The sequence below is a fragment of the Oncorhynchus masou genome, chromosome 5 (genome assembly GCF_036934945.1).
Source record: "Oncorhynchus masou masou isolate Uvic2021 chromosome 5, UVic_Omas_1.1, whole genome shotgun sequence".
NCBI lineage: Eukaryota > Metazoa > Chordata > Actinopteri > Salmoniformes > Salmonidae > Oncorhynchus > Oncorhynchus masou.
This window is the reverse complement of record NC_088216.1, coordinates 68219737-68245575: the sequence shown is the minus strand read 5'-3', so window position 1 is coordinate 68245575 and position 25839 is coordinate 68219737. Positions and strand designations below refer to the sequence as shown.

The 25839-nt window shown below is 42.0% G+C and overlaps 1 protein-coding gene across 1 annotated transcript in view; it reads left to right on the top strand.

Moving 5' to 3' along the window:
• LOC135529696 (succinate--CoA ligase [GDP-forming] subunit beta, mitochondrial-like) overlaps nt 1-25839 on the top strand; it is a 117966-nt gene that overhangs the window by 60792 nt on the left and 31335 nt on the right. Inside the window, exons 7-9 of the mRNA XM_064958292.1 lie at nt 2806-2902; nt 6471-6632; nt 7814-7956. Coding sequence (XP_064814364.1) covers nt 2806-2902; nt 6471-6632; nt 7814-7956 — 402 coding nt within the window. The remainder of the gene's footprint in view (nt 1-2805; nt 2903-6470; nt 6633-7813; nt 7957-25839) is intronic.

Sequence of the window (25839 nt, the reverse complement as noted above, 5' to 3'; positions counted from 1 at the left end):
AACGTAGGTACACTTCAACTATGACAGACCAAATTAGAAAATAAAATCCAGAAAATCATTTGCAAATTATGGTGGAAAATAAGTATTTGGTCAATAACAAAAGTTTATCTCAATACTTTGTTATATACCCTTTGTTGGCAATGACAGAGGTCAAACGTTTTCTGTAAGTCTTCACAAGGTTTTCACACACTGTTGCTGGTATTTTGGCCCATTCCGCCATGCAGATCTACTCTAGAGCAGTCATGTTTTGGGGCTGTTGCTGGGCAACACGGACTTTCAACTCCCTCCAAAAATTTTCTATGGGATTGAGATCTGGAGACTGGCTAGGCCACTCCAGGACCTTGAAATGCTTCTTACGAACCCACTCCTTCGTTGCTCGGGCGGTGTGTTTGGGATCATTGTCATGCTGAAAGACCCAGCCATGTTTCATCTTCAATGCCCTTGCTGATGGAAGGAGGTTTTCACTCAAAATCTCACGATACATGGCCCCATTCATTCTTTCCTTTACACGGATCAGTCGTCCTGGTCCCTTTGCAGAAAAACAGCCCCAAAGCATGATGTTTCCATCCCCAATACAGGGCTAAGATTGATTCACACTACACCGGGTCCGACGCTAGTCTTATGTGGCAGAGCTTGCAAACTATTACAGATTACAAAGGGAGCACAGCCACGAGCTGCCCAGTGACACAAGCCTACCAGACGAGCTAAACCACTTCTATGCTCGCTTCGAGGTAAGCAACACTGTGGCATGCATGAGAGCATCAGCTTTTCCGGACGACTGTGTGATCATGCAGCCAACGTGAGTAAGACCTTTAAACAAGTCAACATACACAAGGCTGCGAGGCCAGACGGATTACCAGGACGTGTGCTACGGGCATGTGCTGACCAACTGGTAAGTGTCTTCACTGACATTTTCAACATGTCCCTGATTGAGTCTGTAATACCAACATGTTTCAAGCAGACCACCATAGTCCCTGTGCCCAAGAACACAAAGGCAACCTGCCTAAATGACTACAGACCCGAAGCACTCACGTCCGTAGCCATGAAGTGCTTTGAAAGGTTGGTAATGGCTTACATCAACACCATTATCCCAGAAACCCTAGACCCACTCCAATTTGCATACCACCCAAACAGATCCACAGATGAAACAATCTCTTGCACTCCACACTGCCCTTTCCCACCTGGACAAAAGGAACACTTATGTGAGAATGCTTTTCATTAACTACAGATAGTAGTTACCCTCAAAGCTCATCACTAAGCTAAGGATCCTGGGATTAAACACCTCCCTCTGCAACTGGATCCTGGACTTCCTGACAGGCCTCCCCAGGTGGTGAGGGTAGGTAGCAACACATCTGCCACTCTGATCCTCAACACTGGAGCTCCCCAGGGGTGCGTGCTCAGCCCCCTTCTGTACTGACTGTTCACCCACGACTGCATGGCCAGACACGACTCCAACACCATCATTAAGTTTGCAGACGACACAACAGTGGTAGGCCTGATCACAGACAATGACAAAACAGCCTATAGGGAGGTCAGAGACCAGGCCGAGTGGTGCCAGAATAACAACCTATTCCTCAACGTAACCAAGACTAAGAAGATGATTGTGGACTACAGGAAAAGGAGGACCGAGCACGCCCCCATTCTCATCGACGGGGCTATAGTGGAGCAGGTTGACAGCTTCAAGTTCCTTGGTGTCCACATCAACAACAAACTAGAATGGTCCAAACACACCAAGACAGTTGTGAAGAGGGCACGACAAAGCCTATTCTCCCTCAGGAAACTAAAAATATTTGGCATCGGTCCTGAGATCCTCAAAAGGTTCTACCGCTGCAACATCGAGGGCATCCTGACTGTTTGCATCACTGCCTGGTACGGCTACCATGACTATTTTCATTGTGCCCCCCAACCCCTCTTTTTACGCTGCTGCTACTCTCTGTTCATCATATATGCATAGTCAATTTAAGTATACATTCATGTACATATTACCTCAATTGGGTCAACCAATCAGTGCTCCCGCACATTGGCTAACCAGGCTATCTGCATTGTGTCCCGACAACCGTCAACTCCTCTTTTACGCTACTGCTACTCTCTGTTCATCATATATGCATAGTCACTTTAACCATATCTACATTTATCTACTACCTCAATCAGCCTGACTAACAGGTGTCTGTATGTAGCCTCGCAACTGTATATAGCCTGTCTTTTTACTGTTGTTTTATTTCTGTACCCTACCTATTGTTCACCTAATACCTTTTTTGCACTAATGGGTAGAGCCTGTAAGTAAGCATTTCACTGTAAGGTCGGCACCTTTGACACAAACTTTGATTTGATTTGAATTATCTTATCAGAAGCTTCTAAAGCCATGACATCATTTTCTGGAATGTTCTAAGCTGTTTAAAGGCATAGTCAACTTAGTGTATGTAAACTTCAGACCCACTGGAATTGTGATACAGTGAATTATAAGTGAAATGATCTGTCAGTAAACAATTGTTGGAAAAATTACTTGTCATGCACAAAGTAGTTGTCCTAACCGACTTGCCAAAACTATAGTTTGTTCACAAACAAGTTATGGAGTGGTTGAAAAACTAGTTTTAATGACTCCAACCTAAGTGTATGTAAACTTCTGACTTCAACTGCGTACCACGCACTCACTCAGTAAAACATGACAAAATCACCTTTTTACGTGTGTTTAAAAGGTGATTTGCCATGTTTTATTAAGTGTGTGCGTGGTACTGAGTGGCCTTGGCGGGTCTGCTGTTCAGAGGCATATTGCTGGGTAATTACTGTCCTCTGTGGAACTAACAGGCTGCAGATCAGATTATGAGGCTCTATGATCTGTTCCTGAAAGTTGACGCCACTCAAGTTGAAGTCAATCCTCTCGGAGAGACTCCCGAAGGACAAGGTACGACTCTTTTTTTTCTTCCTCTTTGTGGTGTCTACATATCAGAAGTTCTTTTTATCTGGGTCTGTCTGTGTTTGTTCTCTCTCCCTCTCTTTTTCTCTCTCATTTGCTCTCTCACCATGGGAGTGTATTATGGGATTTTAGGTATACTGTATATTGTAGCATAACACTATCCTGAATTAAATCCAGAACTAATTGCCTCTTGAGTTAAACTCACAGATAAACTGATAGATGGCACATGTCTGCTTCTCCACAACTTTTGATGCATTGTTATGAAAAAAAATCTTGTTATAGGTCTGGTTCATCAGAGAGTGACAAGAAAATAACATATTGTAGCTTAGTATAATAATTGCTTATGAATATTGATGAGAGGTCTATTAATTTGTTGTGTACAACCAAGCTGTACTAGCAAGGCAGAAGCAGTGTTTCTGTAGACTCACATTGAAAGTAGATCAACTTGTTCTTAATTTTGTACATATTCAACGAGGGAAGTGAATCAAGTACCATGGATGTCTGTTTTTCAGTCGAGTTTGAACAACAAACCACAGTACTGAAGAACATCACTGTAGGCAGAAAGTTACTGCATGTATTTTCCATTTTGGTCTATTATTTTGACTTTCATTTCAGTGTAACTGAACGCTCATCACCAGAGGGACGGTAAAACTAAATTACTGTTCATCTCTGAAAATGTGCTACAGTGTTAATTTAAAAAAATAGTTACTAAAATATTTGTCAAACACCTATTTTTCAGGGGCAATTGATGCGACTATAACTTACTAAATAGACACTAAACTAAAGTTGACTAAAACGAGCCAAAATTATCTCTGACAAAAAAATTGACTAGTAAGTGGACCGAGCAAGAGTTTTTGGAGAGATTGAGAGCTTTTCAGTGATAAGCACCGAATATTTTTACAACTAACCCAAGATTAACCACAGCCAGTTATTTCCGATGGTAGAGAACAAACAGGGTGGTGGGCAGAGCCAAGCACCAGCTAGCAAGATCCTATTGGCGCGTTCTGGCATGTATTTGCATATTTCCGTTAGGGAATGCCTAATCTCGGGTACCCAGAAGTAAAATAATATTGTGAAAATGTGTAATTTCCTGTTTTACTTCTGGGGGAATTACATTAACAATTGTGAAAACCTTCATGCAAAGGAAGGAAGAGAAATCTCCTTCCTGGCAAACGGAAACTCTTGGCCAAACCCTTCGCCCAAGACGAAAACCCAAAACCAGGAATTACTGCTGCTGGTAATAACATAATTTTACATGAGCCTGGACAGATTCTCGCCGTTTCATCTGTCCGTGAGAATCTTTGAATCCTATTCTGTGAAGTGCGTGTATGCAATAATGCAATTTTCTAAAACTTTGGCAAAGGGTAAGGTCTACAAAACTTTGTCCATTCTGTTCGTAACAGATTTTACACCGAGCAAAAATAAATACGCAACATGTAAAATGTTCTAAGATTTTACTGAGTTACAGTTCATTTAAGGAAATCAGTCACTTGAAGTACATACATTAGGCCCCAATCTATGGATTTCACATGCCTGTGAATACAGATATGCATCTGTTGGTCAGATACCTTAAATAATTGATACCTTAAACAGATAACAGATACCTTAAATAAAAGGTAGGGGCATGGATCAGAAAATCAGTCAGTATCTGGTATGACCACCATTTGCCTCATGCAGCATGACACATCTTCTCATAGAGTTGATTGTGGCCTACACCAATTCAGTGGTAGAGGATGACGAACAGTGGGTACAGAAATTCTTTGGTTGTGAAAACCCACAGTTTCATCAGCTGTCCGGGTGGCTAGTCTCAGACAATCCTGCAGGTGAAGAAGCCTGATGTGGAGGTCCTGGGCTGCCGTGGTTACATGTAGTCTGCGGTTGGGAGGCTGGTTGGACACACTGCCACCATCTTTAAAATGTTGGAGGTGGCTTTTGGTAGTGAAGTAACATTAAATTCTGTGGCAACAGCTCTGGTAGATATTCCTGCAGTCAGCATGCCAATTGCATTCTCCCTCAAAACGTGAGACATCTGTGGCATTGTATTGTGAAACAAAAAAAACGGTCCCCAGCACAAGATGCACTTGTGTATTGATCATGTTATTTAATCAGCTTCTTAATATTCCACACCTGTCAGGTGGACAAAGGAGAAATACTTACTAACAGGGATGTAAACAAATGTGTGTACACCATTTGAGAGAAACTTTTTGTGCTTATGGAACATTTCTGGCATCTTTTATTTCAGCTCATGAAACATGGGACCAACACTTTACATATTGCATTTATATTTGTGTTCAGTGGTGTATCCACAGATAGAACAAGGCGTAGCCACAGATAGAACAATGAGCCAGATGTTTCAAAAGGACACAATGTTTTGGAATGTTCAGATAGAAATATGCTATGTAGAACAAATGTGTCTTTCTCTCTTGGTCTCTGTCTCGCTGCATTTGTGTGTGTCTGTTTGTTTTGTATGTCATGTGCATCTTCTATGTAGGCTGAATTATGCCAGATAATTCTTATATATTATTATTGTTATGCATGTTTGTCATTTTTCTGCTTTTGGGAAGAGAATAGGATGTTATGCAGAAAAATATGTTGGTAGGCTATGTATGTTTGTGCACATGGAAGTCAGTGATTGTTTACTATAGGTTAATGAAGCAATACAAATGTGATGTGACTAAAAGGGCCCACTGTTTGTGCCATTTTGACAACTAGACTAAATAATTATTTAAATGACTATAATGACTAAGACTAGACAGAAAAGAGTGTCAAAATGAACACTGTTGTACTGAAGTTGGTCACATACAGCAGATCCAGGAGACTCCACTTAGCTGCTGTTGAAGTTTGTTTCCCATTTATTTTGGTTCCCCCTAGTGTGTGTGTGTGTGTGTGTGTGTGTGTGTGTGTGTGTGTGAAGGGGGGCTGTCTGTTTGTATGGGCTGTGTGTGTGTGTGTCACATCACCTTTATTACTCTTGGGAGCTTTAGCCAAGGTAGTATTTCAGAGATGAGCCATTACATAGTGAATTTACCGTTGGTTCCATGGGGATCCCGTGTCCCACTACTGTCATTTGTCCTCCAGGCTTTTATAGAGTGTTGATAGATGAAGGCTCCAATCACCCTTGTGTAAATGGTTATGGTATATAGTGGGCCTTACAAAGTACAAATCCACAAGGAGCCGACCTCAGGATTTCAGCCCTGCAATGCTAAGAAACCTGAAGTAGCTCCACTGATAATCAACCCTTAATGAAAATCTGAAGTAAATACTTTGCTTGCAGTTAACATTTAGCTTAGTTTCTTTCGAACTGCACCTTGTGAAGTGTAAAAATAATATATTCTCCCTTAGAGGCACTGTCAAATACATAAACATGAGCTTCACCATTACGAATACTGAAGTAATTAAAAGTATAATAGGATTAGGTCACTTGACACATTTTATTTCATATTTTTTATTGAGTTTGTAAGAAATGTTAATTACATTTCCATTTCATATCCTCATCTATTTGTCTTCCTATTTATGTTTCTCTCTTTCTCTCCTCTTTCTCGCTCCCTTCTTTCAGTGGTGTGCTTTGATGCCAAGATCAGCTTTGACGATAACGCAGAGTTCCGTCAAAATGCCGTCTTTGCCATGGGCGACATGTCAGAGAGCGATCCCACAGAGACAGAGGCAGCCAAATGGGACCTCAAGTACATTGGCTTGGATGGAAACATTGCCTGCTTTGGTGAGTTCTGGTTTATGGCTGTCCACTGTCCACACACATGCATGTTCTATGCATTTAGCCATGGCTAACCCACACCAACTGGAATGGAGTTTTTTTGACTGGGCTGACTGGGCTCCTCTCCAGTCCAAATTAACAACCAGCTTTCTAATGACTCCAGAAGGAGGACGCTGTAACCAATTCTTTCTAATTAGCCATAATAATAAAAAGTCTCCAGTGAGCTGGATTGTTAGCATTCTCATTATAGGTCTCCCCTGTCATAAATCAAAGCTTTATAGTGTAATTCTGGGCTGCTAGGGAGTATCTCCTGGTTGCCCTGCAGCCTCATAAACGCTGTGGCAGTAAGATCACGGTTAGTGACTCTTTCCCGTGCCCAGCCTTTCCTACAGGACAACAGCTCAGAGCTGATGGGCTCCTTAAAAGCTCTGTAACCCACCAAAGTGACAGCTGTTAAAACCAGTTTCCTTTTATTGGGACTTCTGTAGGGGAGCTTGCCAGGATGCAGGCTTAGCGCTGATAACCCAAATGAGGTAAGACATTTATAGAGAGGCGTGTTGGCTTCAGCAGGAAGCGGCTGAATTACTTGGCTCCCTGGCAACACAGCACCAAGCAACCCAGCGGGATAGGGATGCTCTCATTAAGCGGCCTGATAATACGGGCCAACACGAGTGCGACAGAACTTCTTTTAATCAACACTTGCTTTCTGAAGTCAAGAGTGTTGCCGTAATCACGTTTCCCTCCACTTCTCAACTTCTTGACGTGTTAAATATCCTCATTAGACGAGTTTTAACAGTTGACCTCTTAAAGCTTTAAATTCTCTAAAGATGATTTGTTATTCCTTCTTCATTAGATCATTTACTAATTTATTTCACTGTGCACTCTTATGTTTTTGTTTTAATTATTGTATTAGGTAATGTTTATTGTAATTAAATCCCAACTACTTTTCAATGTCACAGTTTTCTCTCAAGGGTTTATGTTTGAATTCTCAACATAATTTTGATTAATGTGGGAAATCTAACTTCATTGGAGTATGGGGGAAAAAACTATCTATCTCCTCTAACTTTGCGATGAGCACAGCAACTATTTTGAAGTGATGCTCTGGACTTTAAAGGCCCTTCTCTGTTTTCTGAGAGCAGTAACACCTTTCTTTGTGGTTTAATTTCACCTTTGACCTGCCATTATAGTGAATGGGGCTGGTTTGGCTATGGCCACGTGTGACATCATCGACCTCCATGGAGGGAAACCGGCCAACTTCCTAGACCTGGGAGGAGGAGTGAAGGAGAAACAGGTTTACGAGGCCTTCAAACTGCTCACTGCCGACCCCAAGGTAGGAGCACATTTTATCCTTCAAACTGCTCTAAGATAGGACCACACTTCAAGCTTCAAACTACCAAAAGATGTAGGACCACACTTTATATAACAGTGCTGGGGAGAGGAGGTATACCGCCTAAAGACCGAAAACAAAGCTTATTCTCAATGCTACCGTAGCTAGTTCCATACCAAATTGTCAGTTGCTCTCAGAGAGCCAACACACTGTTCCAAGAACCTGTTGAATTCCCAGTTTGTCAGCTGCTCAACACTTTACCCAAGCGATTCTGTACATCTCTGTTGCTACTTCCTTTGTGTGTGTGGTTGTTTAACCATGAGTCCTGTCAAAGCTCCTTACCTCTACGGGATCAGTGTCCCTATACCGGGACGGTTGATGCTGATGTACGCCAATGTGACCGGATTGAAGTTGTAAGTAACAGCAAACTTTCCAGGACATAGACTTGTAATATATGGGCAGAAAGCGTAAATTATTGTTAATCTAACTGTACTGTCCAATTTACAGTAGCTATTACAGTGAAAAAATACCATGCTATTGTTTGAAGAGAGTGCACAACAACAACTTTATTCACGGCAACTGGTTTGATATATTCACATCTGAAGGTAAATAATGTACTTACATTCAGTAATCTTGCTATTGTCATCCTGCGGGGCCCAGAGATAAAAATGTAGCATAGTTAAAAATAAAAATAAATGTTTATATTAAAATGTAGGAACTGGGTTCTACAGTTTGAACCCCTGCTACCTCTGGCTCCACACCCACCTATCCCGGTCATCAAGATGTGTGAAACTTAAATTTTGTATTACCATATACATTTTGTATTTTCTCTATAGTTAAGTATTTGAAAATGTATCAATTGACCAATACGGCACAGTATGTGCAATGCTTCACCGGATCGATCTATAATTTTGCACACACACTGCTGCCATCTAGTGTCCAAAATCTAAATTGCGCCTAAACTGCAATATTATATTATGGAATTTCTCTTGCATTTCAAAGATAATGAAAAAGAAAAAGAAAACATTTTTTTTTCATATGAACTTTTTTACCAGATCTAATGTGTTATATTATACTACATTAATTTCATACACCTTTCAAATGGTATCAATAATATGCATATCCTTGCTTCAGGTCCTGAGCTACAGGCAGTTATGTTAAGGTATGTCATTTTTGGCCAAAATTGAAAAGAAGGGTCCCATCCTTAAGAGGTTTGAAGGCTTTATCTAGTTGGTTAGACACAAGTCCACCTTTGTAACAAAGACACAACATTCATTAGCGGGTTTGGCACCAACAGCCATGTTTCTCTCAGCGATGTGGTTTTAGAGATCATCTCCTAAATATAATGACATGGTATTATTGACTGTTGTGATGAATTGCGGCTCCGCAGCCACAATGAAACAAGCCTTTTAATGACTGCCGTCAGTCTTCTCCCAATGCTGAACGCAAACCCATTACTGTACATCCCTGGTGGAATTAATGGTCGGAACCTCCGAGGGAAAGATGTGTTACTGGCACCTTGGCTCTCTTTATGACTGTGGAATCCTAAATGATCAGATTACCAATAGTTCTGCAGCAAACAGCTGGAAGCTTGTAACTATGCCGCAGTGCTGGTTGTGTTGACACTCATCACAGCACTAATTCACTGTTTGCCATGACTTCACTTTATTTTTTTCTCCCAGTCTATTTGACAATATAGTTGTCTGCAGATGTGTCATAGAACAGTGTTAAATACGGTTCCTCCTATCCATTGTTGAATAGGCCAGTTTACCGCACATGTTTTTAATACATCAAAGATGAACGACATTGAGAACAAAGGGCATATAGACATGATGTGGCATTTCTTCATACATTTGCATAAATCTGGCATGATACTCATTGCAATACACAAGTCACTTGAATAACATGACTTTGCTTCACTTCAGTTTCATGTAGTAGCTTCAATAGTTGACTATTTCCTTTATTTAGCTATAGGCTAAATCAGACACTAGCCTAGTTCTGCCTTTTGGTTTTGAGGGCTCCAGTCACACACACATACCAGAGATGAATTTTAAAGAGGTGCAAGCAATACACTCCATCTGATGTATTGTCCCATTCAGATATCCACAGTGTATTTATAATGTTGGGCCCTGCATGAATTCATCAAGGTGTCGTAAAAATAGAATAGAATAACAGGAGAGAAAACAGTGGTAGAAGTGTTTCTCACTCCTCTGAGGCAGTGTGATCAAATTAATCCATTATGATGTCAAACCAGGTCATAATAGAGATGAATTTGCGGGGGGAAACGAGACAGCTTTTAAAGACTGCATTACACTTCCCAATTATTTTTGCATAGGGAGTCGTTTTCTCTTTATTCTGTCTTCAATTCAAAGCCAAAACCCCAGAGTAAAGGCAGTACCTGTCCCTCCTCCAGCAGTATAGAGACGAGACAGAGACACAGGCCCTCCCTTATGGGGGGAAAAAAGAGAGAGGATTGATATTACTCTGTGTACTGACATTTGCATTTCATACAGGGATTTGGAGACTCGTCAGATCTGTGGAGAGAATGTTAATTATTAGATTCCTGCATGATGAAAATCCTATTTTGCATTTTTCTTTTCATAATTTCCAAACTTTTAAGTACTAAGATTTCCTACAACTCAGTTCCATTTAGGCCTAGACTGTAAACAACTTGGGGCAGAGAGAGGCTATTGAGTGAGAATCAATAGCTTGCAATGCTAAGGATGCACATATTTTGTTAAATGTTTGAAATGTGTCCATTATACTGAATCAGGTACTTGAAAGCATACTTGTCATGACAGACTCAACATTCATGCTTACAACTGAATTTTTCATTATTTATTTGCTTTGGGATTGAAGATGTTCACTCATTCCAACTTTTCCATGAAATGTTAATCAGGAGTAGAGTGTTTATTTTGCCATATTAAATACATCAAGTCAAAAGCCTCGTACTTGACACCCAACAGTTTCCTCAAGTGTTGGTGTAGGGTGAGATGCCTAACTGTGACAGAACTAGCTGTATACACATGTTCACTAGTTCAGCAGTAAGGCGATTCCACGGAAACAGAGTGATGCTGAGACTCAGTTTTTTCACTTTAAAAGGTATGCCAAACAAATATCAATGATTTCAAAGTTAAACAAACCATGCAAGGACTACTTGAACATTTTACTAAAACATGTTTAATTAAAGAACAATGCAGATGCAAAATTTGGTAACAGAATGACGGTTTATGCCGTTGGTGCCATCACTCATCGTTTGACATACATTTTAAAGTGAAACATCGGCTTTATTTTGTTACTGTGAAATTGAAAAGTATTATACACTTACTACAGCCTACTACAGTATGTCTCTAGGGAAGCTGGTGCATTTCTGCATGTGAATATTGTCTTGTGTTCTCTGACCCTCATTGGTGTATCATTTTGACAGCCTTATTTCAGCTGCTAGGTTCCTCATAGCCGCTAACAGTTCATATGGTTACACATAGTATATCTCAGTCGCTCTACAACCCTGATCCACGCACCTGATTCTAATGGTTACACATAGTATATCTCAGTCGCTCTACAACCCTGATCCACGCACCTGATTCTAATGGTTACACATAGTATATCTCAGTCGCTCTACAACCCTGATCCACGCACCTGATTCTAATGGTTACACATAGTATATCTCAGTCGCTCTACAACCCTGATCCACACACCTGATTCTAATGGTTACACATAGTATATCTCAGTCGCTCTACAACCCTGATCCACACACCTGATTCTAATGGTTACACATAGTATATCTCAGTCGCTCTACAACCCTGATCCACACACCTGATTCTAATGGTTACACATAGTATATCTCAGTCGCTCTACAACCCTGATCCACGCACATGATTCTAATGGTTACACATAGTATATCTCAGTCGCTCTACAACCCTGATCCACGCACCTGATTCTAATGGTTACACATAGTATATCTCAGTCGCTCTACAACCCTGATCCACGCACCTGATTCTGATGGTTACACATAGTATATCTCAGTCGCTCTACAACCCTGATCCACGCACCTGATTCTAATGGTTACACATAGTATATCTCAGTCGCTCTACAACCCTGATCCACGCACCTGATTCTAATGGTTACGCATAGTATATCTCAGTCGCTCTACAACCCTGATCCACGCACCTGATTCTAATGGTTACACATAGTATATCTCAGTCGCTCTACAACCCTGATCCACGCACCTGATTCTAATGGTTACACATAGTATATCTCAGTCGCTCTACAACCCTGATCCACGCACCTGATTCTAATGGTTACACATAGTATATCTCAGTCGCTCTACAACCCTGATCCACGCACCTGATTCTAATGGTTACACATAGTATATGTCAGTCGCTCTACAACCCTGATCCACGCACCTGATTCTAATGGTTACACATAGTATATCTCAGTCGCTCTACAACCCTGATTCACGCACCTGATTCTAATGGTTACAGGGTGGCAGGTATCCTAGCCTAGATGTTAGTGTTGGGTCAATAAAGAAAGGTTGCTAGTCCTAATCCCCGAACCGACAAGGTGAAAAATCTGTCTCTGCCCTTGAGCAATCCACGTAACCCTAATTGCTAAGGGGTTGCCGTTGATAATGGCTGACCCTGGCCATGACCCCACACGAGGGAAAGTTGGGATATGCAAAGAAACACATTTCCAATTTATACATGCATATAATACACACTTGTACATTTGTGAAATAGGACCAAAATAAGCACCTACCAAGTTTTTGTTTATTTAAATAATTAGCTGTTTGAAAAGCTAAATCAGGTTAGTTACAACTGGGGTTGGAGTTAAAACCTACAGTAGGGTATCTCTCCAGGAACAGGGTTGTAGAGCCCTGGTATATCTGGTATCAATTGGTACATTATGACACTTGTTTCAATGACTACCAAAAAGGCCGTATTTAAACACCATTAACATGTAGTCTAATTTATAAATGAATACCAGGCAAATGGTAAAATAACACATAACCTGGCCCGTTCTATTATCTGGGAGATGGTCAACACTGGATAGTGTTTGTCACTGCCCTCTGTCTGTATGTCCACTGCCGTCTGTCTTTCCCCTATCTGTCTGCTCTCTCTCTCTGTCTGTCCACTGCTCTCTGTCTTTTCCCTGTCTGTCTGCTCTCTCTCTCTGTCTGTCCACTGCTCTCTGTCTTTCCCCTGTCTGTCTGCTCTCTCTCTGTCTGTCCACTGCTCTGTCTTTCCCCTGTCTGTCTGCTCTCTCTCTCTGTCTGCTCTCTCTCTCTTTTCTCTCTCTGTCTTCTCTCTCTCTCTCTGCTTTGATCTCTTCAGCTAATTCTATTCCAACTGTAAGATGCACCTGGAGCGTACAGCTGCTGCTAGAACAGACAGTTTCTGGGATTAGATATCATTAAACCTTGTTTCATTGTTTTCCCCCTCCCTTCTGCAGTTGGAGTACAGCTTGGATTAGGTACATTAGAAAGAGGAAAAGACAAAGGAAGAAAAAAGGCCGTATAGGCATAAAAAAAGAGATTGGAGAAATAACTTAAGTGAGTGTTGATGTGAATGTATGTGGGCAAAGCCTATTCATTTCAAATTCTGTCGCCCCCCCCCAACATCTAGGCTGTATCGCATCTGGCTGTGATTGGGAGTCCCATAGGGCAGCGCACAGCCTATGGGATGCTGGGCGCATTGGCCCAGCATTGTCCGGGTTTGGCCGGGGTAGGTCGTCATTGTAAATGAGAATTTGTTCTTAACGGACTTAAAGGTTAAATAAAATGTAAAACATTCACCTGTAGGCAGTGCCCAAATATCATCCTTATAACACTGAATAATGCTTTTCACAAGTTCACGTCCATTTTGTTCTGAACGCTGTATTTCCTAGGTGTTAGTGAAATATGGCGTCTATAAGATGAGGTTGTGCTCCTAGACTGTGTGACAGCAGGAAGTGACTGGTTAATTGTCACCTGTGGGTGTTTTCACACTGCTGTGTTTAAGGTGTGCCAGGAATGACACGGCTAGGTTCTCTGAACCTCGGCTTCAAGGTGAAAAAAAGTGATTGGCTTTGGCACATTAGCGTTTAGTTCATGCAGTTCAAAGGCTGAGAGAGGGAGAGTGTGAGACGGTGTGTATTTGGCTGGGTAACCAACTTAAGACGGAAATCACATTGGTGATTAGGCATGCTGAAGTTACTCACTATCTTCACCTGTGGCCTCCCTAATGGGTTATGTGTGTGTGTGTGTGTGTGTGTGTGTGTGTGTGTGTGTGTGTGTGTGTAATGTTTTTGTTCTAGAGGTGTGTACTCACGCTAATCATCCAGCATCACCTGAGCCTCCCCTTCAGCCGTTTGTGAGTGTCTGTGATGCCCTGTGTGTGGTTGTTTGCAGATGGTATTCACTAAAACTTTTGTGTTCCTTGCAGCAGTGTATGGTGCATTTCAAGCGTGAGTGTTTCTGCTCTGCCTCACCTGTGTCTCCCTCTTGGCCAGCGTTAGCTGCTCACACAGCTAGAGAACAGAGAACACCCTTAAGGACTATTTGTCCCGTCTTTGGCATGGTGTACCTCATGGAGAGTTCCTGTTCCCGTCACATTTCAGCTCCAAATCTCCCCATTACCTCCAGAGAATTCATGAATGGTCTTATTGTCCACTTGCAGTGGATATACCCCAGTGTATGGCAGTGCTCTTCCTTCTTCCAGTCTTTGATCTGCTAAATCCACTTAAGGCAGTGTTGTGATGGGCTCCCCCCAGCGTCACACTGCCTCACAAAGGTCTGCGGAGCAGGTCCAGCCACTCCACTCTGGACCTGCCACTCACTCTCTGTTCATAAGGAGATGTCTAAGCCCATGTGGAATGTCAGAGCACCTGCTTAGACATGATGTGAGGCTGTAGGAGACAGGACTCATTGTGGCTCTCTTTAAGAGCCCCACACTGTGACGTGATTGGTTGTGAGTGGCAAATCATCCTCTCCTCCTCGCGCCAGCGTTCAAGAGGCACAGTGGGAATGACCCCTCTTCATGTCCTTGGATCGGTTTCATCCACACTGCTATCACACAGTCTAAGGCAATCATGCACCTCACAAATACAAACACACCGAAACACACACATGCCTAGCTCTCCGGGGACTCAAAAAGTCAGTCATCATGGAGTTGGCTGTGGTGTTGGAGCTCTGGGTTTGCTGTGTGTGTGTGTGGGGGGGGGGATTGTGTCTCGGCCTGCAGGCAGGCCTCTGGGAACAGCCAGTCCCCTGTGTCGTGAACACAAGCATTGAGAAGCCAGCGAGAAAGCCCAGAAACAGGCTCCCACTCATTAACGGAGTTATTTCCCTCTGTATAGAGCATGAATCCTTGTATTACAGAGGGCAGGCTATGGAGCCAGCAGCTGAGACCTGTGCTGTGGGACCAGTAAACATTGAACTGGGGAGAACATTAGAATGACGAGCAGGTCATGCCATCAAGAGCACCTTTTGCTAAGAGTGGTAATAGCTCCCTGGGTGGACTGAGCTCTGAATGATGTGATTGTTTTTCTATGGTGGTGAGGTGGTTTGACTGCAAAGCACAATATTGACAGTGACATTTAAATCGTATGGTGCAGGTGAGTAGAGTAGGGAGCATTATTTCAGTAATCTTTAGCTAGGTCGAACCATGGACTAAAATCAGTGTTTCCTGAAATCAGTCCATCAAAGCTTAATGATTAGTTGATTATTTGAATCAGCTGTATAGTGTTAGGGCAAAAACCAAAACATGCACCTCTTGGGGTCCTGAGGACCGAGTTGAGGAAACCCTGGCTTACATACTACAGTACTAGCCTGGGTACCAGTCTGTTAAGCTAACATACCACTCCACTCTGTCATACCAAAGATGTTTAGCATTACAAGGAATGGAATAATAGCTCACCAGCCTGTTACCCAGACTACTACAGTACTATGGTTATAATGAAATGATCATATCCATAGAGAACTATGAGCTATAGGGGTCTCTTAAAAGCTCTCCAAGCCCATATCTCTGTGGAGATTCAGGAAACACTAATAACCTCGGTATAACTGCTGATCATGGACTAGCAGCAGACCCCATCAGACCTCAGTGGCCTGCTCAGTTCATCATGCTCAGTTCATCCCTCATTAGGCCTCCTTGACCCACTATACTGTAGCTGAAGATTTGCTTACAGTGCATTACTTTATTGCAGTCAATGATATAGTATACTGCACATCGTAGCTAGCTGTTCCACTTTCCTGCTTATAAGACCATAGCATAATGTGGGCCATTTCTACTTGGTGTCAGGTCCTTTGTTCACTGAGTACTGGGTCTGGCTGGGCCAGGCCTTGACATGTACAATGGGATGTTAATGGTAGGGAGAGAAGTCAAGGTTCTGGGACACTGTAGTCTAAAAGCCTTGGCTATGGAGCAGCAGTTCAAAGAAGCATTTTGACACTACAGAGACACTAGATACACAGTGTGATGTTTGAACTGAACTCGGTGTCAAAACGCTGGACTTTTCCTTTTTTTATATATACTTAGTTTAAGGAGCCCAGAAAAGCACACTGATGTTTTCTGGACTTCAGTTTGCTTGTTCACTTAATTTATTTGTGTTTAGTCTAATTGGTTGGGTAGAGAGTGCTGTTTTTATGAGGTGACAAGCTGTAGGCTACTCCAGGCAAGAAGCTCCAGTCAAGAAGCAAAAAGTTGTTTAATTTTCATTTTAGAAAACAAAATGTTTTTTGTTCATGTTTTGCCTAATTAACCAACTGTGAATGACAGACATGTTTATTAACACTAAGTGAATACAAGTTCTCTTGACACATTGTTTTTATCCTTGAGGATGTTTAGAGAGTAATGTCTCAGTCTGCTACATTCAGTTACAGGCATGATAATGATACCTCCTCATTTCAATACGTGGAATAAGTACTGCTTGTCACTGTGTTGGAGCATTTATTGCTGTGTCATCAGATGCCAATAACAGTTGAAAAACAATTGGAATGTGTAGTTAATGTTGCTTTGAAATGTTTTTCTTTGAGTTGTCGGGATGCTGTTGGTGAAATGACACCCTCAGAGACTTTGTGTATTGTCTTAATTTGTTTGTTCTTATTGTCTCTGTTTACCTCAGAAGGCTCAAAGAATGAGATCCCTAAATAACTTTACAATTGCTGGGTGTAATAGTGTTTTGCGTATCTAATTAACCCTTGTGTGGTGTTCATGTGTTCATGTTGTTGTTATTCACCCAATGTCCACGGGTCTGATGGACCCACAACGTTATTGGGTTTTTAAAACAATACAGCCATAACAATTGATGTAAAAACAACTTAACTTAATGTTGACTTATATCAATCACAAGCAATATAGATAGACAGCATACATGGTTAATATTTGCCATTTACCTCTGCTACATCACATTTATCAATAAAAGCTCTTCTTTTTTAAATAAAATGTTATTTTTGTTTACAAATCAATTATAGTCAAGACATGGAGTGGAATAAATCATGTTTATCTTGAACAAATATAAATGAAACAAGGTTTTATCACTTAATGTTTATTGCTTTGAATTGAACAAATTGGAAGGACAAATGTTACATGCAGTATTTTACAGAATGAGCCCTATTGAACACAAATTAAGTCCGGTCTACACACCACATGAGGGACAGTTATACTGTGTGTGTATTGCAAATGTATTTCTTGCACTTGATACATGTGTGTTGTCGTGTCTTTGGCGATGCCGGATTAAGTGATATGACATGCTATTCTATAAAATCATTGCTCCGTAATTAATATTACCTGATTGAGCTAATCATGTAAATGTAATTAACTAGAGAGTCGGGGCACCACAAAATAATATTTATAGAGCTGTTATCTTCCGAATAAACTCTTAAAGACCTAGTCATATTTTACATCAATAGCAGTCAATATAAATCGTCACCTTAATTCAGTCTCATCTGAAAGTTGTAAATTCTTGGTTATCTTCACGAACCCTGGCTAACAAGTTGAATCAGCAATACAAAATTGCGTTTCATTATTTATTTACTAAATACCTAACTAATCACACAATTACACATACACATAATTAATCATAACTTGATTACAAATTACATCATAAAGGAAAGCGTCCCTAGCGGGCGGAACAGATATATGGTTACACAAAGGAAAGGGCTGGGTTTGAGTGAAAGAGCGGGAAGACTGGGGAACAAAGGAAGAAGCTGTGCTATCGTAAATACAGTATCTTATGCATTCTAAATTACCGCCCATTTGGAAAAGGAAAATGCAATAAATATTTACTCTGAGCTGCGCTTCAGTAGGTTGGTGGTGGAAGGCCATGTTGCCCAACCGAGTCCTGAAGAATGTCTCTGCTGGTAAATTGAATACGTTGTAGTAACGTCGCTGTGTGGTAGACAGGATACTCTGTCTGTTCCTTCCTAACCTGCGTTTGCAGCTGCTGTTGCTAACTCAACGGCTAGGAGGAATCACTTATGTAGTGAATAAGAGTTCAAAGTTCATACCATTCGGAACCAAAGCTCATGCGGATGTTGGCTTCGTTCTGTAGTTATTATCTGAACCATTCTGACATCGGACCGTCGTCCTCACATCCTCGGAACAGGAGGTTGTATTATCGTCTAGGCTTTATATATGAAGGGAGAGAAGGGCGTGTTTGAAAAGTTGCATAGCCCATGTCCCTTCACAGGGGCGGGCCACTGATTGAGCAGAGCCCTACCTTATGAAAACCCAAATCTCACATTTTAGCAGCTAAAATCACATTTCATCCCATCACAAATAATTTTATATTCAAACATTTAAATTGAACAACAATTCCATGTGAATCCGATAACTCTGATGTGTAGACTTTTCACTGTAGAGTTTGTCATCTTATCATTGATGAGAATGTCTCAGATGACAACCAAACTGACATCATATTGATTAAGTACCACCGCATATGTTCAATTGGTCGGATTACCAGAATATAGTTCATTTCCCCCCACCTTCTGATGTTCCTAGAATCTCTGTTAACCAAGGGGTTTGCAAATGTAACATCAGTAGGGTAGACAGAGGAAAAAGGGGGAACGAGGTATTTATGACTGTCATAAACCTACCCCCAGGCCAACGTCGTGACAGTGTTTTATTTTTTTATTAAACCTTTATTTAACTGTGTACTGTTTCATTCTGTCCTTCTCGGGTCCACACACATTGCAGCACTTCTTGTTGCTACTGGCTGAAATCTAGAATGATGAAAACACTTAGTAAAGTAATTTTACTAACATTTCACTCACATATATAGTTAGAGCAGGCCAAGGTAGGAGAGTCGGACACACATCACTCACACTTACTTATGGCATTGGAGTTGTTGGTTCTGTGAGTCGTGCAGATGGGGCACCAGCATCCTCCTCACGATGGCTGCAGACGCTGGGGTCCTTGGGATATGTTGCCTCCTCTGGATTTGAGGTCTTACCAATGCCTTGCCCGTCTCCTCTGGAGCTTCCCTCTGTTCCAATTTGTGTTCAACCGAGATGTCCAAGATGTTGAGGAATATATCACAAGTGGCCAGCGTAGGAATCTTCTTTTGCAGCTGTAGCCAGTCACCAGCTTGTCTAAATGGTCCATCTCTCCTTTGGTGGCCTTGATGTTCCTGGCCACAGATTCTCCCATCCCTATGCAGCGTACTCATGAGTACCACATTTTTGCCTTCCTTTGGCATGTAGGACACGACTACGTGTCGGCCGTGAACACAAATTTGAGCAATTGATAGGCCTGTTCCGTGATTCATCAGCTGAGGTGGGAGCTCTGGCTTGTTTTTTCGTACTGTTCTTACCATCGTCAGCTTCCTCTTGAGGAGCTTCTGTCCCAGCTTGTGCAAAGTAAAAAAGTTATCGCATGTGATGTTATAGCCACGCACTTCCTGTGTCACGTCCAGGACAACCCGCATCCCTTGGTTCTTCTCAGGGGCTTCTCCATCTGGTTTCCCTGTAAGTTCCACACAGGGGCGGCAGGGTAGCCTAGTGGTTAGATTGTTGGACGGAAGGTTGCGAGTTCAAACCCCCGAGCTGACAAGGTACAAATCTGTCATTCAGCCCCTGAACAGGCAGTTAACCCACTGTTCATAGGCCGTCATTGAAAATAAGAATTTGTTCTTAACTGACTTGCCTAGTTAAATAAAGGTAAAAATATATATAAAAAATAAATAATAATATGATGAAGCAGCATCACAGGCATCTATGTTGTGGGTTTATACAGTATGTACTGCCTAAATGAGCAGCGGCCCCTAAATGGCATAAGCTGCTCATCAACAGTAACGTTGGGCCCAGGGTTGTAAAACAGGGGAAGGCGGTCCACCCACTTGTCCCACACTAACCTGATTGCAGCTAGCTTGTCTCTTTGGATAAGAGTGTCTGCTAAATTACTCAAATGTAAAACTGGTTTGATTGTGAAGAAACCAAAATACAATTTGCTTTCTCAAGAGTTCTAAATAATTGCTTTGGAATGCCCTTTACACACACAGCTTGTTATCTCACAGTAAAAGAGTTGACCATGGCGTTCAGTACAATTCCTTGATTAAGGTTAAAAACAAGAAATACGGCTGAATCTCCTCTAAATTGCACCTGCTGTCTATGTGAATGGCCCTGAGAAGAAGCACTTCATCCCAGCTGAAAATGTGGCGCCAGACAACCTGAACGGGAAGATTTTAATTTACTGTCCATTTTGAGATATTTACCGGACCCATGTTCACTGGCTGCGTAACCCATTAGTGCATCCACCCATGGTGCTCAGAGTGACAGAAACCACATTTAGATTATGGTAATGCCTCTTAACAGAACATGCAACTCCTGTAATGAATGTGGGAAAACCAATAGAACAGGAGGGAAAGGGCATATGAGGAAGTCTTTCATAGGCAGCACGCGTGGCAAAAGACCTAGCTGATTATTGAGTTGCGGCTGTCAATGAAAAGCATCTATTATATATATATATATATAATGATATAATTTAAAATCTTGAGACAAGAAGAAGGGGAGTGGTGTGTGGCCTCTCTCCAGAATGTCTGCGCCCACAGCATGCACTCAGCTGTCTCCTGTCTATTCTTGCGCATTTATTGTTTCATTGTGTGAATTGTTTGGCACCCGTAGTAAATGTACCTTTAATCCCGCTCATTTGGTTATTCATTTCTGTTAATGCATTGTGTTAATAGGCCTACAGTCATTTACCGTTCTCATTCTTGGAGTGGAATCGTTGTTTGCAGAGTTCACAACCTCCTACACTTGTGAGAAACAAGTTTTAGATTATTTCCTAACCATCATGTTTGGAGTGCTCCATGTGAGCAATGAGCATGGGTCTGGTTTCTCTGTCTTGTTAGTGTTGAGGGAGCACACATTGAAGTAGCCTACCTGCGTGTAAATGTAAGAATGTGCCCATTTTGGGTTGTTTTGATTTATTATTGTTTTAACTCACCACGCCCACCACTAGAAAGCTGAGCATCTCAGACATTTTTTTCTTCACCTCACACAGTAAGTGAAGTCTTTTTTATATATATATATCAATATATTTTTTTTTTTACATCCACTGCGAATTATAGCCTAATAGTTCCTCACAGTAGGCCAATTTGAGTAATATTTCCAACAATCTCCCCCTCGATAGTCTCGGTGTGAAAGAGCAAAATATCATGATCTGATGATCCCATATATCCAGTGGAAAAGTCATAAAATAACTGACTGATGAGCTCACTGGCATGAAAACTCCAAGGGCCCGGAATAGGCTAATTGATGTAATGTTGCAAGTTCGCTAGACTGCTTCAGGCTGGATCCAGTTGATTGATTTGATACAATGTTTCACTTCACTAGCGATCGCTCAAGTCAAGACATATAGAAAGGGAGGTAGACAGGCAGAGTAGAGAGATGAATTGCCATCAGGATATTTTCTACTGTTTTTATTTGTTGGCTTTATGTATTTTTAGTTAGTTGACAATGGAAGTTATAGGCCATCTCTGAGTTCCATGTACTAATTTAGGCTATTTAGGCCCCAATGCTCACAACGTGTCCATTTGACAGAGGCTGGCCCACTCGCATTAGTTCAATTGTAACTTTTTATATTTTTTGGTCATTTTAATTACGAACAACCAATGTGACACAGATTTTTGAGAAAGAAAATTATTATTATTTAAATGAAACTGTTCCACAGAAATGCGCGCTGGCACACAGATTGGTAGAAATGGTAGGATAAATTGTATGCTTCCCCAAACTTGAAACTCACAAGCCGCCAATGAAGTCTTTATAAAATCATTTCCTCCATGTTTTTATGGTTGGATTTTCAAGTAAGGTAAGACATGCCTCATAATATGAAGTGAAACATTCAGGGTTCAAACAATTTAAGTATGTTTTCAAAATGCATAGTGCCTCCAGCTCACATTGAAAAGTGGTGTGTGACACGCTAATAGCCTACCTACCATTGTTTTTTCTCCCAGTCAATTATCCGGCAACAATTATTTATCTGCTTAAAAAATACATTGATGGTCAAAAGCTGGCAAATATCGGCTCACGGAAACAGTGATTCACAAGAAGCCCGCACAGTCTGACACGGACAGATGGAGTTATCATACATGTGTGTTGTATGGAAGGTTAATTTCAGGAAAGATTAAGTTATGGAGGATTTTATGTGTGTGATTGATCTGATCACACCTTCAATGAGCTCATACCGGCAAGCGGTGCCGGAGCGCCAAGTCTAGGTCCAAGAGGCTTCTGAACAGCTTCTACCCCCAAGCCATAAGACTCCTGAACATCTAGTCAAATGGCTACCCAGACTATTTCCAGTGCTAATTGAGCCCTTGCCTCACTATTATTGCTACTTTTGTCATCTCAAAAGCAGGCCCCAGATAGGGCAAGGGACTAAGTAGCCCTAGAAAGGCCTTCAGATGCCATAGGAGCACAGCCTATGATTTAGTGACCTTCTAGAAGTCCAGCTTTGCTCCTATAGGAAAAGTCTGGATGGCTCAATTTTTTTGTCATGTTCTATAGCACCTTAAATTTCCCACACCACATGATTGTATTAGATTGAAAACCCTCCTCAGTCACTGACTGTGTTAGTCAGCAACAGGGGGTAGATTTTTCCTTTTTCCAATGTTTGGAGAAAGGGAACACAATAGTTCCTTTTCACTCATGAGGAAAGGGAAAGGGGGATACCTAGTCAGTTGTACAACTGAATGCATTCAACTGAAATGTGTCTTCTGCATTTAACCCCACCCCTCTGAATCATGAGGCACACTGCCTGAAGATGCAGTCTCAATGCTACAAGGAATTTCACCCAGAATACTCTGACTGAACACCCCCACTGATCATTAATATCATAGCATGAGAAGCTTGGCCATCTTTCTGCCTGTTTGCATGTGACTGAACATCCTGATGGATCCATGTTACAGTAACCAAGGGTGACGCCCCTCATTACTGCCCTGGCCTTGACGTGGCGTGCTGTGGTGTCCAGCAATACGAGCTTCCCCTCACTACGCCTCACAATTTAACGGATGATGCTTCCCTCCATCCGGACGGACGGGTGTCAGTCAGGCATCCGTCCATCTCTCTGTCTGTCCGAGCGTCTCGGGGGGCTTCTGGCGTGTAACGAAACATTGAGCTGATGGTGTGGCTAAGGCCTGGCTCATTTCACGCCTCTTGGCTTTGATGTACACACATGCTGCTGTTAGCTCATCTGAGACCAGATGATGAGATCAGGCCTGCTTTATGGGCAGTGTACTACAGTACAGTGTAGTGCAGCAGCATGTCCTCTGTTGTCCTCTGTCACAGCCTGACACTATGTCAACATGGAGCAGTCTAAAGAGGCGCATGCCATCGCAGTCAGGGGTAGCGTCATGTTGATAGATCATGGGTTCATTGCTGTGGGAAAGATGAATAAAGCCGCTTTGAATGTTACTCTAATAATGAGAGCGGACTTTGTCTATAAGCTGTGGCTCTAAAACCTAGAGAGATGTTGTTGGTTGGCGATGAGAACTGACTGTGTTAGCCCCGATATGACTCATCCCATGGCACACAATACACAGGAGATGAATATCCAATCCAGTAATTCAATAATCAGACATCCCTTTATTTGAGATGGAGGGCAACACCGATGATAATTTACCTGACACAGCCAAGGCTATAGCAAGTGATTAGGTCAGGTTAATCAAATCAAACTTTAGTTGTCACATGCGCCGAATACAAGTGTAGACTTTACCGTGAAATGCTTACTTACAAGCTCTTAACCAACAGTGCATTTCAAGAAGAGATAAGAAAATATTTACCAAGTAGACCAAAATAAAAAGTAGTAATACAAAAAGTAACATAATAAGAATAACAATAATGAGGTTATATACAGGGGGCAGCAGTACCGAGTCAGTGTGCGGGGGTGCAGGTTAGTTGAGGTAATCTGTACATGCAGGTGGGTTGAAGTGACTATGCATAGATAATAAACAGCGAGTAGCAGCAGTGTACAAAGGGAGTGGGGTGTCAATGTAAATTGTCCGATGGTGATTGTATTAATTGTTCAGTCTTTTGGCTTGGGGGTAGAAGCTGTTGAGGAGCTGCTTGGTCCTAGACTTGGCACTCCGGTACCACTTGCCATGCGATAGCAGAGAAAACTGTTGATAACTTGGGTGTCTGGAGTACCTGACAATTTTATGGGCTTTCCTCTGATGTACTGGGTCGTACGCACTTCCCTCTGTAGCGCCTTACGATCGGACGCCGAGCAGTTGCCATACCAGGCGGTGATGCAACTGGTCAGGATGGTCTCGATGGTGCAGCTGTAGAACCTTTTGAGGATCTGGGGACCCATGACAAATCTTTTCAGTCTCCTGAGGGAGAAAATGTTTTGTCATGCCCTCTTCACGACTGTCTTGGTATGTTTGGACCATGATAGTTCGATAGTGATGTGAATACCAAGGAACCTGAAAATCTCGACCCACTCCACTACAGCCCTGTCGATGTTAATGGGGGCCTGTTCGGCCCGCCTTCTCCTGTAGTCCACGATCAGCTCCTTAGTATTGCTCACGTTGATGGAGAGATAGCGGGATTTCTTATAAGCGTCCGAATTAGTCTCCCACTCCTTGAAAGCGGCAGCTCTAGCCTTTAGCTCAATGCGGATGTTGCCTGTAATCCATGATTTCTGGTTGGGATATGTACCTACAGTCACTGTGGGGACGACGTCATCAATGCCCTTATTGATGAAGCCGATGACTGAGGTGGTGTGCTCCTCGATGCCATTAGATGAATCCCGGAACATATTCCAGTCTGTGCTAGCAAAACTGTCCTGTAGTGTAGCATCCGCGTCATCTGACCACTTCCGTATGGAGCGAGTCACTGGTACTTCCTGCTTTAGTTTTCGCTTGTAAGCAGGAATCATGAGAATATAATTAGTCAGATTTGCCAAATGGAGGGCGGGGGAGAGCTTTGTGTGTGGAGTGAAGGTGGTCAAGGATTTTCTTTTTTTGGTTGCACCAAAAAAAAAAATAATAATCTGGTCAAAATTTGGTTAAACTGATTTAAGTTTGCCTGCATTAAAGTCCTCGGCCATAGAGTTGGTTGAAAGCAGTCTTGGTGCAAGCTTCGTTCTGTGGTGGTAAATAGACAGCTATGAATAATATAGATGTGAACTCTCTTGGTAGATAATGTGGTCTATAGCATATCATAAGGTACTCTACCTCAGACGAGCAATACCTTGAGACTTATTTCAAATTAGACATCGCGCACCAGCTGTTATTGACAAACAGAAACAACCTCGCCCCTCGTCTTACCAGAGGTAGCGTCTCTGTTCTGCCGGAGCATGGGAAATCCCGCTAGCTCTATATTGTCTGTATCTTTGTTCAGCCGCTTCTCGGTGAAACATAAGATGTTAGTTTTTAATGTCCCATTGGTAGGATAATCTTAAACGTAGGTCA